Source organism: Pelodiscus sinensis, chromosome 2, assembly GCF_049634645.1.
Source record: "Pelodiscus sinensis isolate JC-2024 chromosome 2, ASM4963464v1, whole genome shotgun sequence".
Classification (NCBI taxonomy): Eukaryota; Metazoa; Chordata; order Testudines; family Trionychidae; genus Pelodiscus; species Pelodiscus sinensis.
This window is the reverse complement of record NC_134712.1, coordinates 199,182,552-199,198,107: the sequence shown is the minus strand read 5'-3', so window position 1 is coordinate 199,198,107 and position 15,556 is coordinate 199,182,552. Positions and strand designations below refer to the sequence as shown.

General features: G+C 46.2%; 1 protein-coding gene across 2 annotated transcripts in view; it reads left to right on the top strand.

Moving 5' to 3' along the window:
- GPNMB (glycoprotein nmb) overlaps window positions 1-13,550 on the top strand; it is a 42,096-nt gene extending 28,546 nt beyond the window's left edge. The window contains exons 11-12 of one of the 2 annotated variants that reach the window (XM_075922212.1): window positions 5,009-5,096; window positions 9,503-13,550. In XM_075922212.1, the coding sequence (XP_075778327.1) occupies window positions 5,009-5,096; window positions 9,503-9,656 (242 nt within the window). In that variant the 3' untranslated portion in view covers window positions 9,657-13,550. Of the gene's footprint in view, window positions 1-5,002; window positions 5,097-9,502 lie in introns of both variants that reach the window. The other variant, XM_006138355.4, reaches the window with a different exon arrangement.
- Window positions 13,551-15,556: the final 2,006 nt, after the last annotated feature.

Sequence of the window (15,556 nt, the reverse complement as noted above, 5' to 3'; positions counted from 1 at the left end):
AAGATCCATGAATAGCTTCTCTTCCTAGCTCTTTCATGGGGATATGGGGTGGGGCGGTTCTTATTAATTATTTGCATGATACTGCTGAGAGACCTCAACTGAGATTGGGCCCCGCTGAATGAGACACTGCACGAACACACAGTAAGAGAGAATCCCTGCCCCCAGAGAGTTTCTAATCTAAATAGAAAAAAGAGAGACAAAGAGCGTGAAAAGCAATCAGAGGCACAGACAGAAAAAGTGATTTACCTACGGTTACCTGGTAAAATCAGGATTAGAACTCAATCTAAGGTATTCATATATCTTACAGTCTTTCCTGTGTTTCTCCTCACAATGACCCTGGAAGGTCGAACATTGCCATTATCCCCATTTTACAGATAGGGAAGCTGAGACAGAGAGGCTACGTTACCCAACATGACACAGGGAAATCTGGGCTGGAGCAGGAAATTGTAGCCTGGTCTCCAAGTCCTAGGTTAGTGTCCCAGCCACTAGGCCGCACTGCCTCCCCAGTGATTTCAATATTGTGGGCCAATTTATGTAATCTGAGGAAGTAGCCCTTGGTGTTTGTTCACAACACTGTTCTCAGCAGATATTATTTACTGTGGACTTGATGTGGTGAGACACTGCAGCTGAGGGCTCTCTGGCCCAGATTTTAAGAGGTATTTAGGTGCATATAGATGCAGATAGGTTCCTAGGTGCTTGTAAAAGTCCTAGTAGGTGCTTAACTCCTGTTAATTTAAATAGGAGTGAGGGGCATGGGCATTTCTGAAAGCCTTACTAGGTGCCTATCTGCGTCTTTAGATACCTAAATACTTTTGAAAATCCGGCCCCTGGTGCTTTGTAGGATTGTGCCCTCTCAAAATTGGAGTGCTGTATATCACAGCTAAGTTTACATGTATTTAAATTAGTGTTAGAAAGGATGCAGTTCCACAATATATACATACTCTTTGGATGTGTAGTATAGTACTTTCCAAAACAGTCTAAAGCAGGGGTGGACAATAATTTTTGACAGGGAGCCACTCCTAGAATTTGGAAAGTGGTCAAGGACCACACTCTTCCAGGATATTAATAGAGAAGGTGCAGGGTCTGGGATTAGGTTTGCCAGATGGTTTCAGAAAAAATACTGAACAACAACTACTAAACCATGCCAGGAAAAAGTTTGTTGAACAAAGGGGGGGAAAAAAAGCGTTCCCCGAGAGTTGTTAAGCAAAAAAAAAAAAATCACTGTGGCCAGTTTAAAAACCACATGGGAGGCTTTTTGGCCCTAACAAGCTGTCAGCAACTGCCTGCCATCTTGCCTCTCTGCATTGGGCTGCACAGCTCCCCTGCAGAACCCGGTAAAGCACTAGGGTTGCCAGGCTACCTCCGCATTGAGCCAGACAGCCCCGGATTTTCACCTCCTGACCGGGAAAAAAATCAGAAAGTATTTTCTGAACATTTTTACCAGACAGGAGGCGAAAATACCTAACTGTCCGGTTCAATACCACACACCTGGCAACCCTATTTGGGATGCAGGTTGGGTGCAGAAGGGAGCTTGGGATAAGGAGGCAGTTGCGATCTGGGGCACTGGACTAGGGTGCAGGGATTTGGTTTGTGAGCTAGGGCCAGAGGAGACTGTGATTTGGAGCAGGAGATGGGGTGCCAGATCTGGTAGGGGATATGGGTACAGGATGGTGGCAGATGATTTGGGTATGTGTGGTGGGGGGCAGAGGGTTGGGGAAGGGTGGGACTGGGGTGCCAGAGGTAGGTTCTGCCAAGAGACTTACCAGCCAGTGCTGTCCCTGAATCAGCCTTCCTGCCTGCCCCACCCTGTACAGGCTGCAGCCATGTGCTCTGGTGGCTGCCTGTTATTGAAACAGGCAGCTTCCATTGGCCAGTTTGTGGCCAGAAACCGGCCAATGGGATTGTGCGGGGGGTGGGAGCCGCTCCTAAAGCTTTCTCCCCTCTCCTCTGGATTCACAGTTTAAAAAAAAAACAAAAAACAAAAAAAACGCCCCTCCGCCGTGTTTCAGAGTGGTGTGTGGGTGGTGCGAGGCAAGAGGGGAGCCTGTCTGGGGTTCCCTGCAGTGTCCATGGGTCAGATCCGGTGGCTTGGTGGGCCAAATCCGGCCCACAGGCCATATTTTGCCCAGATCTGGTCTAAAGGTACACATAATTAACACAGGAACGTATATACGCACCATCTCAACAAGGACAACCATGTAAACTACCTTTACTGTCAAGCTTATGCTGATATTTATACAGTTCTAACAAACTGAAAGATGATGTGGTTTGCATATTTTATGTCAACTGTTAACACTAATTTAAGATCTTGTTTTGCATATTTACATAGCAATTATTAGCGTTGCCAGATGGTTTCAACAAAAATACTGGACACACTTGACATTACATTATAATCTACATTACATCTTATTTAGAAAATACTGGACATTTGTATTTTCTCATTTATATTTCCTCAGTTTGTTTCCTGAACACAAAGCTCAAATACTGGACTGTCCGGTTTAACACCAGACACCTGGCAGCCCTAGCAATTATGGATTAATAAATTAGATTCAAATCAATGTTTATCTCTTGTTTACTCAACTATATAAACATAATTGTGAATATGATAAGCAAGAGCATGACTCAGCAGCAGTGAATTCACCACATATATTGAAGTGCAGTTTCTGGACCGGAGAATCAAGATGCTTAATATAGATCATAAAAATAGCATGAAACACTATTTATTTATTCAGTGTCTCCTGTGGCCGGATCTGCTGGGATTAGGACTGGATCCAAGTGCAATGAGCTCTAAATTTATGGCCACTGTGAGTGATGGTCGTTTGCTCGCAAAGCGACAGAGGGAATCACAGGCTGAGTCAAGAGTTAATGCCCCACACTGCCATTATTGCAACCCCTTGAAAGGGCATCACATCCCCATCACCAACCACTCCATCTACAGACGCTCAGTCCTCTCAGGATGAAGTACTGTCCAGCCCTAGGTCACAGAAGGGAATCGCTAGAACACATGGTTAGGGCAAATGAAAAGATACCAGCAAAATTCTATCCTTTCTCCTCCCTCAAACTCCACTCCTCAACGACATATTAATTCACATTCTCTGGGTTTATAAAAAGATTAAGTACATTGTACTCTACATTGTACGTGTATCATAATAACAAATAGCAAAATAACCCCAAACCTTGTGGGATGACACACAGCCCTCTAATTCCTTTTCCCGCTGTAAAGTTATTTGCATGTTGCAGTCAGCAAATAATATATTTCATATGGAAGCATACAAGGCTCCACTCTCTTCATTTTTACTGTTAGTTTAACACCATTGGCATCAAAGATTAATTGGATTCTATGGTCTATGAATGTTGCTGAACCCTATTGTCTAGCATAAAGGGAGTGTTCAATATACAGGCAGTCCCCGGGTTACGTACAAGATAGGGACTGTAGGTTTGTTCTTAAGTTGAATCTGTATGTAAGTCGGAACTGGCGTCCAGATTCAGACACTGCTGAAACTGACCGCCAGTTCTGACTTACATACAGAATCAACTTAAGAACCCCAGGCGTCCCCAAGTCAGCTGCTGCTGAAACTGATCAGCAGCTGATTCCAGGAAGCCCGGGGCAGAGCAACTCTGCCTGGGGCTTCCTGTAGTCAGCGGTGGTCAGTTTCAGCAGAAGCTGACTTGGGGACGCCTGGGGCAGAGCAGCTGGGGTGCTACTGGACCAACCCAGCAGCACCCCATCTGCTCTGCCCCAGACGTCCTGATTCAGCCGCTGCTGAAACTGACCAGCAGCGGCTGAATCAGGACCTGGGGCAGAGCAGCTGGGGTGCTGCCGGGTTGGTCCAGTAGTGCCCACGGGCGCTGCAGGACCAATCAGCAGCGCCCCAGCTGCTCTGCCCCAGAGTCCAAAACAAAAGCCTGGTCTGCTGGGGGGGGGGGAGCACACTAGCTGCGACCCCCCCCCCCCCAGCAGACCAGGGACACGGGGAGCAGAGCCGCAGCGGCAGCGGGGTGCCGCGCCTCTGAGGCTTTGCTCTGGCAAAGCCTCTGAGGCGCGGGACCCCCCGCGGCTGCGGCTTCAGTCAGGGTGCCTGTGGTCTGCTGGGGACCGTCCCCAGCAGACCACAGGCACCCGGACTGAAGCCGCAGCCGCGGGGGGTCCCGCGCCTCTGAGGCTTTGCCAGAGCAAAGCCTCAGAGGCGCGGGGAACTGCCGCTGCTGCCGCTCCAGTCTGGATGCCTGTGGTCTGCTGGGGACGGTCCCCAGCAGACCACAGGCACCCGGACTGAAGCCACAGCCGCTGGGGGGGTCCCGCGCCTCTGAGGCTTTGCCAGAGCAAAGCCTCAGAGGCGCGGGGAACCGCCGCTGCTGCCGCTTTGACTGAAGCGGCAGCAGCGGCGGTTCCCCGCGCCTCTGAGGCTTTGCTCTGGCAAAGCCTCAGAGGCGCGGGACCCCCCCGCGGCTGCGGCTTCAGTCCGGGTGCCTGTGGTCTGCTGGGGACCGTCCGCAGCAGACCACAGGCACCGGGTCTCATGCGGCAACAGCGGGGGTTCCGGCGCTTCTGAGGCTTTGCTCTGGCAAAGCCTCGGAAGCGCGGGAACCTGCCCGCTGCTGCCGCTTGGGTCCCGGTGCCTGTGGTCTGCTGCGGACGGTCCCCAGCAGACCACAGGCACCGGCACCCAAGTGGCAGCAGCAGCGGTTCCCGCGCTTCCGAGGCTTTGCTCTGGCAAAGCCTCAGAAGCGCGGGAACCCGCCCGGTGCCCCTGGTCTGCTGGAGACGGTCTCCAGCAGACCAGGGGCACCGGAGCAGCTTACGAACGGGGCTTTCTCGCCCCGACTTCCGGGGCGAGAAAGCTCCGTTCGTAAGTGCGGATCCGACGTAAGTCGGATCCGCGTAAGTCGGGGACTGCCTGTACTGCACCTTCCATAGTCACACAGCAGAAAGAATGCTAGAAAATTTTATTTCACCGTATAAAACATGAGGCTGATATTTTAAACAAACTTGTTCTTTAAGCTCCAGGGTCATCTTCAAGGACAGTGGAAGGTTTCTTGATTGCCTCAGGTTTCTTGGTGATGTTTGTCGTCGTTGTGACTCTCCTTTTTTACAGGTAAGTTGCTAGTTCCAGCAGTTAAGAAGTAGATCATGGAGCTGACACAAAACGATTCCACAAATATTCAGAGGCATAAAAAAATTGAATTTGTTTTGGCGAGGTTTGCGTCCTTTTGGGGTTTGCTTTCCACAAATATTTCAGCAAACGAGTTTGCTGGCTAGAATGCTCATAAAGTCAGCACATGGGGAGTGATTATGAAAGAATATAATAGAAAAACAAATTTTGAATTCATCAGCACAAGTAGTCATACTGGAAACATGAGTTTAAAAATTGTACTCATCCAATCAGAGAACAGAAATAATACCAGGTGACTTATGTGTCTAATCAAAGCTAACCAACACAGCTTAAGTTTTAGGTTTAGAATACTGAGTCATTACAAAATGTGTATGAATGATCTGCAGGAAAAGACCTATTCGTCAACATTGTTAATCAAATAACTTTTAAAATAATAAATACATTTGAAAATATAGTAATGCCCTTGCAGGCCATTCACAAACAGAAACATTTATATTGGAGTAGCAGACATTAACCTGTCAAGATCCCATTGTGCTAGGCATTGTACAAACATATAGGGAATGTCTACACAACAAAGTTATTTCAAAATAACAGCCGTTGTTTTGAAATAACTTTACTAGCGTCTACACAGCCAAACCGCTATTTCAAAATTAATTTGAAATAGCGGAGCGCTTATTTCAAATTTGGTAAACCTCATTCCATGAGGAATAACTCCAAATTCGAAATAGCTATTTCGAAATAATACTGTGTAGACACACATCAAAATAGGGGGCCTCCAGCCTTCCCAGCATGCCCTGGTGGCCACTCCAGCCTCAACCAAGAACACTCCTCTCCTTCCCCCCTCCCCGGAGCCCTTAAAGGGGTTGACTCTGGCCACAGTGCCTGTGCCAGCTCCAAGCCTGCCAGCCCAGAGCCAGCAGTCACTGCCCCTGACCCAGTGGCCCCAATACATGAGCCAGCAAGCCACTGGCAGCCAGCCCTCCACCGCTCCCCAGGAGCAGTCTGCCAGCTCCCAGGAGCCTGCCAGGACCTGGAGAAGGCGGATGCCTTCCTGGTCCAGGGTGGAGATCATGGACCTTATTCAGGTTTGGGGGGGATGCCCCCAACATACATGATCTCCACACTAGACGGAGGAACGTGGCTGTCTATGGCAGGATAGCTGCCAGCCTGGCCACCAAAGGCCACATGCGAACCCAGAGCAGGTTTGCATGAAAATCAAGTTGGTCTGGCAAGACTCACCTTCCCCACCAACACTAAGCCCTGAGCTTCCCCTCCTCCTTCTTCCCCTTGCTTCTCCATTCCAGCTCCCTCCTCCCAGATTTCCCCCTCCCCTCTCCCACCTCCTTTCCCCCAGTTTCACCAGAGTTTCATCCCCCCCCCAGTTTTGTTAAATAAAGAGAGTTTGTGTTCATGAAAATACATGTATTTTATTTTACATCAGGAAGGGGGGTTAGGGAGGGGTAAGTGGAAGGACGTGAGGGAGGAATGAGGCACAAGCCCCCAGTGGGGCAGACCAGGGAGGCTCTTAGTGCTCCTCAGGGTGGAAGCTCTCCCGCAGGGCCTCCTGGATACTGACAGCCCCCCGATGGACCTCCCTTATGGCAGCCTGCAGAAAGTGCAGCCAGGCTTGCAGTAACGCGTCCACGAGAAGCATCAGAGTGCCCAGGGCAGCTGTGGCTCCATGTTGCAGAGTGCTGTGGTGTCCCGAGTGAGGGCAACCAGAGCATGCAGACACAAAATGCTTTGCTGGCCCTCATCGAGGTAGGCAGGCAAGCAGGGAAAGCTGAGAACCGGCTGTCTGGGAGGGTCCCTTTAAACACAGGCCTCAGATAGCCTCAGGCAGCAGCCACACAAAGTAACTCCTGACCTGGTGCCCTGCCAGACCTGGTTCCAGCCGGCCTTAAGTGTGATTCAGCGTCCACTCAGTGTGGACACGCTATTTCAAAATAGCAAAACGCTATTTCGAAATGCATTTTGTGTGTAGACGTGTTATTTCGAAATAACTTATTTCGAATTAACTATTTCAAAATAAGATATTTCTAAATAATGCTGTAGTGTAGACATACCCATAGTGAATGACATTCCATGTCCCAAGGAGCTTACAGTAAAAAAAGAGGCTAAATTCATCCTCTCCATAATTTGCATAGTTCTGGCTAAGAGTATTCAAAAAAAGAGCTAGATAGATTCATGGAGTTTAGGTCCATCAATGGCTATTAGCCAGGATGAGCAGGGATGCTGCTCCTAGCCTCTGTTTGTCAGAAGATGGGAATGGGCTACTGGGATAACATTTGATTACCTGTTCTATTCATTCCTTCTGGGATACCTGGTGCTGGCCACTGTTCACAGACAGGATACTGGGCTAGATGGACTTTTGGTCTGACCCAGTATGGCCGTTCTTATGCTAGTATTCCCACTCTTTCTAATTCCCATTGTTCTTCAGGCTTACATTTTATTATCATCTGTCTGCATTTGCCCTTCCCTTATCACACTGTTCATATTCTTTTTCATTCCCTGTGAGAGCAGAACCCTGATACCAGTAAATATGACTAGGTTTAAACATGGTTGTTACTAGCAGGTTTCTAGTCCAGTTTCTTTGATCCTATGTGAACAGGGATTTGTTTATCTGGGCACTCTATTAGAAGCAGATTATATAGCTACCACAAGAGTAGTATAAGTGCCCTAAATGTGGTGAGGTCCCATAGACACCCAAACTGTGGACATGGCCCTAATGCCGCATTTCCCCCACAAGATCCCACCCTTGCACCACCCCTCCTCCCTAAGTCCCCGGCTCCCACCTCACCCATTCCTCTACAGCCCTGCCTTCACACTGCCCCTTCCCAGAGGCCTCCCCTAATGTGCCACCTCTCCCTCCAAGACTCCACCCCCCACTCACTACTCTCCAGCCCTGTCCTCCCATTGCTCACCATTGCTGTTGATAAAAAGTGGGAGGGCACAGCCCTCCTACTTTTAAAAGTGGAGGGGCCATTGCTGCTTGGCCCTTCTCTGTTCCAATGCCCCCGAACTGAATTCAGAGGAAGGGTGTACAGGTTGGATGTTGCTGGTCTGGCTCACTCAGGACCTGAACCCAGAACTTAGCTAGATCAGAGGAGGGCAATGCCAGTCCCTCTGCTGCTGGCCTCCAGCCTCCAGCTGCTGAGCTTCAGCCCTGACTGCTGGCTCCCTGCCCCCAGCCCCAGCTCTCCACTCCCTGCTGCCAGTCCTAACTGGGTTTCACTCTGCCACTGAGATCCCTGGCTGGAAGCTGTTCTTTCACATACAGGGTATACAGTTTTGCTCAATGGCTTCCAGAACCCCCACTATAAAAACTGTTCCAGTATTACTCTCCCAGAATGCAGTGTGGTAAGACAGGGTGTACAGTAACTTTCCCTTTCCAGTAAAACATAGACCTGAGTTCATAACAACTCAAAATCCTCTCTGGAATGCTATTATTTTCCTTAATAACCTCTCTAGACCTAGCAGCTCTACAAGGTCATTCAGAATTAGTCACTACTGCCTGTCATGGGAGAGGATGGAGGAGGACATGACATCATAAGTGCCAACTTCCCCTAGTGCACCCCCCAACACCTCAGGTCCTGACACCACTCCACCTCTTCCCGCAAGCTGCACCCCTACCCCTTCCCTCTCCTCCCAAGTCCCTGCCATGCCTCTTACTGCTCCTGCCCCACCCTAACCTCTTCTACATCTCTTTCCAGGTCCTCCCTCAAGCATGCCCATCCCAGCTCCTCCCCTTCTCTCCCAGAGCCTTCTGAACAGCTGTTTTGCAGCAGGCAGGAGGCACTGGGATGGAGGGGAAGGAGATGATCAGCGGGGCTGCTATCAGGCAAGAGGCACTCACAGGGAGAGGACAGAGATGGGATTACCTGCAGCTAATTTTTCTTAGTGGGTATGTCTAGACTACAGGGTTTTGTCGACAGAAGTTTTGTCGACAGATACTGTCGACAAAGCTTCTGTCAACAAAGAGCGTCTAGACTACATCCAGTTTTGTCGACAAAGCAAGCCGCTTTATCAACATAACAGTGTGGACGCAAAGGACAGTGTAGATGCAATAATGCCTTCTATCGACAGAACTCTGTTGATAAAAGGCGTTAATCCTCGTAGAATAAGGTTTACATACATCGACAAAATTGCTGAGTTTTGTCGATGTTATGTCGACATAACTCAAAGGCAGTGTGGACGCGGGTATAGTTTTGTCGACAAAACCCTGTAGTCTAGACACACCCAGTGGGTGCTCCAGCCCCAGAACAGCCACAGAGTTGGCGCCTAAGTGTGTTATCAATATTTAGCTCTCCTATAGTCATAGTGCCATGTTATATATACACCATGACTGAAAAGCATGTCAGTTATGATCTTTACAATGTTCCTTGCAGGAGATACAAAGAGTACAAACCTATTGAAAGAAGCGCAGAACAAGCGGTGAACAGGGAGGGGCTGAGTGTGTACTTCAACAATGTCAAGGCTGTTCTCTTCCCTGGGAACAATGAGAGAGATCCTCTGCTGAAAAGCAAACCAGGAATTGTTTAAATCTCTAGTGTAATCTCTGATATTAGAGTGTATATTACGGGGCTTATGTCTGAACTGTTCTTCAATGGATGACTGTTTAGTATGAAAACAAGGGTTGGAATAACCTCCATGTATACACAGATGGGTCCATACCTTTTGTAGCTCAATTTATTTAGAAATGCAAAATGGCCTCTTTTCAAAAATGGAGTTGTGATTATTTTCTGTTCTTGCTTATGATCTGGGTCACACAATACTGAATAATAAATCACTCTAGACTGGACATTTTTATGCAATTCAACTAGGTTAATTTGAAGTCTGGGAGAAGGATACTTTTTATCTTCTCAGTATTTAGATCTTAAATAAGAATTGCACTGATCCAGTGTCCTAGCTATTTTACTCCCCTTCCTCAGTCTGGGCTTTCTGAAGTGGCAAGTGATGAATAGTCATAATCACCAACCCTGAGTCATTTTATAAAACTAAATCATTTGACACCAGCACAACCGGTGAACAAAGGAACCTAATCTGCTTGGTTCCTCTTAAACCAACTACTAAAAGTTCAATTTAAAATTCTTACTGTGTTATTGCTGCCACTCTGGTAGCTGATGTTTCTACTGATTTTGTGCCATCTGAACTTGCATTGCCCTCTACAGTAGTGTGTCCTACCTCTGTGGGGAGGAGCTGCTTTATTCCAGAGAGCAGGCAAAGATGAGGCCCAACAGAGTGATGGTAACAAGAGAAAAATTGTATCAGTCAACTATTAGTAAAAGAGATCTGAGAAGGCCTTTTCCTTTCTCTTTCTCTTCAATTTCATCTTACCCTTTGTAAACAGCCTTCCAAGTTCTGCTTGATCCTCCTGATCTTCTTTCTTTTACTATTTAAATAAATGAAAATCCCACACCAGAATAATATTCTCCAGTTTCTGTTTGTCCATGAGGCAGTTTAGAAACTGTCAACATCTAGAAAAGTGATGTTCTTTTGCTTGCTCAATGCAGCTGCGGTCTGTTAACTTTCAATGACAAATCTCACTTGGATACCTTTCTCAAGTTGTGGAGTAAAACCCTGCCTTTTAGCCACTCTCTCTTGTATTTTCATAGTGTGGAGTTTAGCCCTGGATGCAATTTTCTGCTTATCTCTTAAAAATAAAAACACACTGAATAAATGGATCATAGAGGGGTATCAAAAGAAGTAAGTGTCATGTCTGTGGAGAGGAGGGGTTATGGAAAAGGTTCTGTCCTTGTGGGGTGAGAAGACAGCCAGAAATGTTCTAAATACAAAACTCTGTATAATAACTTTATGTTTAATATAAGGCTGTGTCTACACTGGGCCACTTATTCCGGAAAATCAGCCACTTTTCCGGAATAAGCTGCGAGCTGTCTACACTGGCCCTTGAATGTCCGGAAAAGCAACGATGCTCTACTGTACAAAATCAGCCGCTATTCCGGAAAAACTATTCTGCTCCCGCTCGGGCATAAGTCCTTATTCCGGAACACTGTTCTGGAAAAGGGCCAGTGTAGACAGCCCAGTAGTCTTTTCCGGAAAAAAGCCCCGATCACGAAAATGGCGATCGGGGCTCTTTTCCGGAAAAGCGCATCTACATTGGCCACAGACGCTTTTCCGGAAAAAAGGGCTTCCTGTCTACATGGGGCCAAAAGTGGGAAAAACCTCCTCTTTCAGAAGAGCACTTATTCCTCATAAAATGAGGACTACAGGGCTTCCGAAAGAATGCACCCGCTTTTTTGGAAACTGTTCTAAAAAAGCGGACGCATTCCCTGGATGCAGCAGATTTTTTCCGGGATACCAGAGGTATCCAGGAAAAACTCTGTAGTGTAAACATAGCCTTAGTCTCTGAAGGATGATATCAACATCAGTGTTTCCTCTAATATTTTCCATTAATGCGCAGAATAAATTTTCATTGCACTGAGGCATGTATGAATGTCCACCACGAGCAGAAACTAAAAACACTCTGCTAACCAGCGGGGTGGCATTTGAGTCTCTCCTGGGCGGCTGCACGAACATATACACAGCTTACAGAGAACACTGATCAACTATATTTTGATTTTTACCTGCCAGCTGTTGCCTGATGCCCTAAAATATCTCCTACCCTCCACAGTGCACACTTGTTAATAATTTGAGAATATCAATAATTGTACAAACACTTATGGGGTTGGTTCTTTGTTTAGAAAACTTTCAGGATGCAGGATTTTTTGGTTCTGTCGTGGCCCTTTCACAAATATTAGTAAAATAAAATGTGTTGCTCATGGTCTTGCCCTCTTTATACATTAAATGACTTATCTTAGGGGCTTGATGCAGACATTACTGGGTGATGTTCTATGGCCTCTGTTATGCTGAAGTGTGACTAAATTATCATAATGGTCCCTTCTGATGATAAAATGGAAAAATCTAAGACTCTTACCAACAAAGTTGAACTTAAACACACACACGCACACGCACACATGCACAAATAAAAGTCTTCCGCAACTCTTGCTTTTTTACATATGCACTACTGTCTAGCTTCTCATCATAGGTATTTGAGTCAGCCATCAACTTGATATCTAAGTGCTAATTTAATTACAATCCAACACCAATGGAAGAACAGTTTTAAAAAAAGGAAGAACTGGCCCAAACTTTCATCTGTTTCTTAATCCAAACTAGAAGCTTTTCCAAAGTCTGGGAGTAGTTTAGTTAAACTATTTGTATCTGCTTGATAGCTATACTTATGGGGTCAGAACCCAATACCTGTTGAAAGCATGTTTAACTGGGTCATTGGGATTGTTTTGGTGGAGGGGATTCCCTACATGATGTGGAGCTTGCTATCACCCAACAGACCTGGCACAGGGATTATGTCAGGGCATAGTCCAAACTCAACCATACTCAGTGACCCTGGGCTAAAGAAGTGTTCCATTCAGTATCCCTGCAACCAAGCATACGTTAAGGCAGTTTTTAGGCAGCTCTAAGTTACTCCAGAGTTCAAGGAAGCTAAAGGTCTTGTTTGCCCATTCCTGTCTCCTCAGCTGAATTGAGTTTAGCAAATGCAGCTAAGAATCTAGCCCATGAATTTTAAGAATCCATCCTTCAAACATTTACTAATGGGAGTAGAAAGTGTTGACAGGCAATGTTCCCTCTAAATTTTTCCATCCATGGGCAGAATTAATTTTGTTATGTGCACTGAGGCATCGCTCATCTTACAAGGAGCACTGCTGACAGGACCCTTACTCTGCATTTTTCTAGTACAAAATTGAGAATTGTTTGGTAGTGCAGGTGGGAGCTAAAACTACTAATGGCACTGAACAGGGAGGACTGGTCAGTTGCAGGTTGATGATGCTCCTTTCAGAAAGTCAGCAAATGCAACTTTTAGCCTAACAGAGAGACTTATGAAATACATGGTATATATACATGAGCCTGCTTTTCAGATTGAAAGAGCATAATAACTATTATGGTTTTAAATAAAAGTAATTACAGATTTAGTTACAGGAAAGAGGACAGTTGTCATTTTTATGCATTTCCTCAACTTGAAATAGGAGAAAGTTTTTACTAAAAACCTAGTATGAGTTCACTTCTGTTGCAATGGTTTCACTTTTGTATCAAAGCTGATGTGGGCTACTGCTGACCTACGCTCTAAGCAGACAGGATGTCATTTCCCAGAGAATGCTAGTGCTATACAGGAACTCAGAGACATCATCTGCTCTTATACAGTAGGCAACTTTCAGCCATGCTTAGAAAAATCATAAATGTTATACTTTAACCTGTACATATGGAGCAGCCTTGAGAATCTTCCTTTACATCTCATGGTTGGGAATAAAGTTTACTCTTTTTTATTATCTATCTTCTCTGCTGTAACTGCCAATAAATACATATTTGTTTTTGTCTAATGGCATTTGATTCTGTATTGGACAATAAAGTATATAGAGATTTCAAGTAGGATGTTACCTTTGTCTTGTAAGCGATGTACTTAAATGAGTGACCTAGTCAAATGAGTCCCCTATTTACTGATCACCAGAACAGTCACTATTCCTACGAGATCTTCCAAAGGGTCCAGCAGTTACACGGTATATGTAAAATTAATCAAAAGGTGCCATTCTATCATCTCATTGCCTTTTTGGTGGTGGGTGTGACTGCTTCAACCTCTTGGGATGTCACCTGATGCACTGCAATATCATGGGGAGAACTTTTTCTGGCAGCCTGGGCACCCTTTAAGCCTGTCTTAGAGAGCCAGACTCAAGCCTCCTGCAGCACACACACAGGGAGGATGCACCCAACTGCAGAACAATAAAGACAATGAGATTAGCTCTGGAAATGCTGAATTTAAGAGACTTAACACAGCACCCCTGTTTCCACCACCCTTGGAGTGCAGAGCAGACACAAAATTATATGAAATTCATCTCCTTCCAATGTGGATCAAAGTATGTGCAACTTCTTGCCCCCTCCCAGTTAGAAATTACACAAACTGAGTTATATTATGAGCAAGAAATAAATGTATTAATTTCAATAGAGGTATTTTAAGTGGTTAAAGAGGTAGCTAACAGAACAAAGCAGATTAATAAGAAAATAAATCAAGGCACACAAACTAAACTTGATTTGGTTATACATAATTCCTCATCCTAGATAGTATTTTAGGTAGAGTCCTTTCAAGCCAGCTATCATGATTTTAGTCAGGGTCCAACAGCTATTCCACTACCACCCTCAGTTCCAGGTGTTGTCCAGTATCTCCTTGGCTGGGGAGATGGAGGAGAAGCAAACTGAAGACTGTGATTGTGTGCATAGGGTGGTAATCCTTTATTTGCCCCTCCCCCATCTCTCAGGGAACAATTTAGCAGTCCAAGATGCAGATTAGTGTCACGTGACCAGCTCATCTGACTCTGTAGTATCACAGCATCCATGAGTCAGTGGCAGTATAGCGTTCCCTCAGGAAGGCCAAGCCTTTACACAGTCCATTGTCCTCCCTGATGGACTATCAGCCCTGTCTGGCTTTCTCATTATTGTACCTGAAGTGCCAGTGGTGGATGTCACCCATAGTAATATAGTTGAAATAAAGATACACAATCAACTTCAGATAAATGATATATGCATTCACACAGGATAATCATTTTCAGTAAATCATAACCTTTCCAATGATACCTTACATGAATTATCATACATATACCGTATCTCAGGTATGCCATATTCAACTCATGAATATGTTTTCCTAAAAAATATGAATAAAATGGCCCAGTAGGCATCTAAGTCTCCTGCTGCACCTTTTCCATTCCATTATAACTAGAACAAAAGCCCTATCACACAGGACCGGCTCGAGCCATTCCTGCGCCCCGGGTAGCGGGCGTGCGACTCATGTGCGGCCCCGCCCCCCAGCGCGCTGCGCACCTTACAGCTGCAATCGGGCACGTGGCACCTGATTGCCACTCTAAGGGGTGCTGTGCAGCCCCCCGGGCACGCAGCGCCTGATGGCAACTCTAATGGGCGCCATGCAGCCGGCCATGCAGTGCCCCTTACAGCAGCTATCAGGCGCCTCCCATAGATTGGCGCCCCGGGCAGCTGCCCGGTTAGGCAGCTGCCCGGCTAGGCAGCTGCCCAGCTAGCCCCCCCTTAATCCGGCCCTGCTATCAGCCTTAGGAGTGAGGCAAGCATTCTCAGCAACTGACCATGACTGTAGAACCCACTTCTAGAAGAGATCCAGCATATCAAGGAACTCAGCACCTAAAAAATAAATGGCAGGTGATGGAGACTAAAACACACGTGGGTCGTAACAAATTTTAGGAGATGTACAGTTCTCAAGCAAACCTTAGGAGACTCACCATTAGCAAATATCTCTGTCTCAAAAAGCAAGAGAAAGCAAATATGAATATATCTCTTATTTGGAAACAAGAGCTTTTCAAACATGCCAAAAAGAATGAGTTGTATGACATATTGTTGACCAAGCTGGCTTT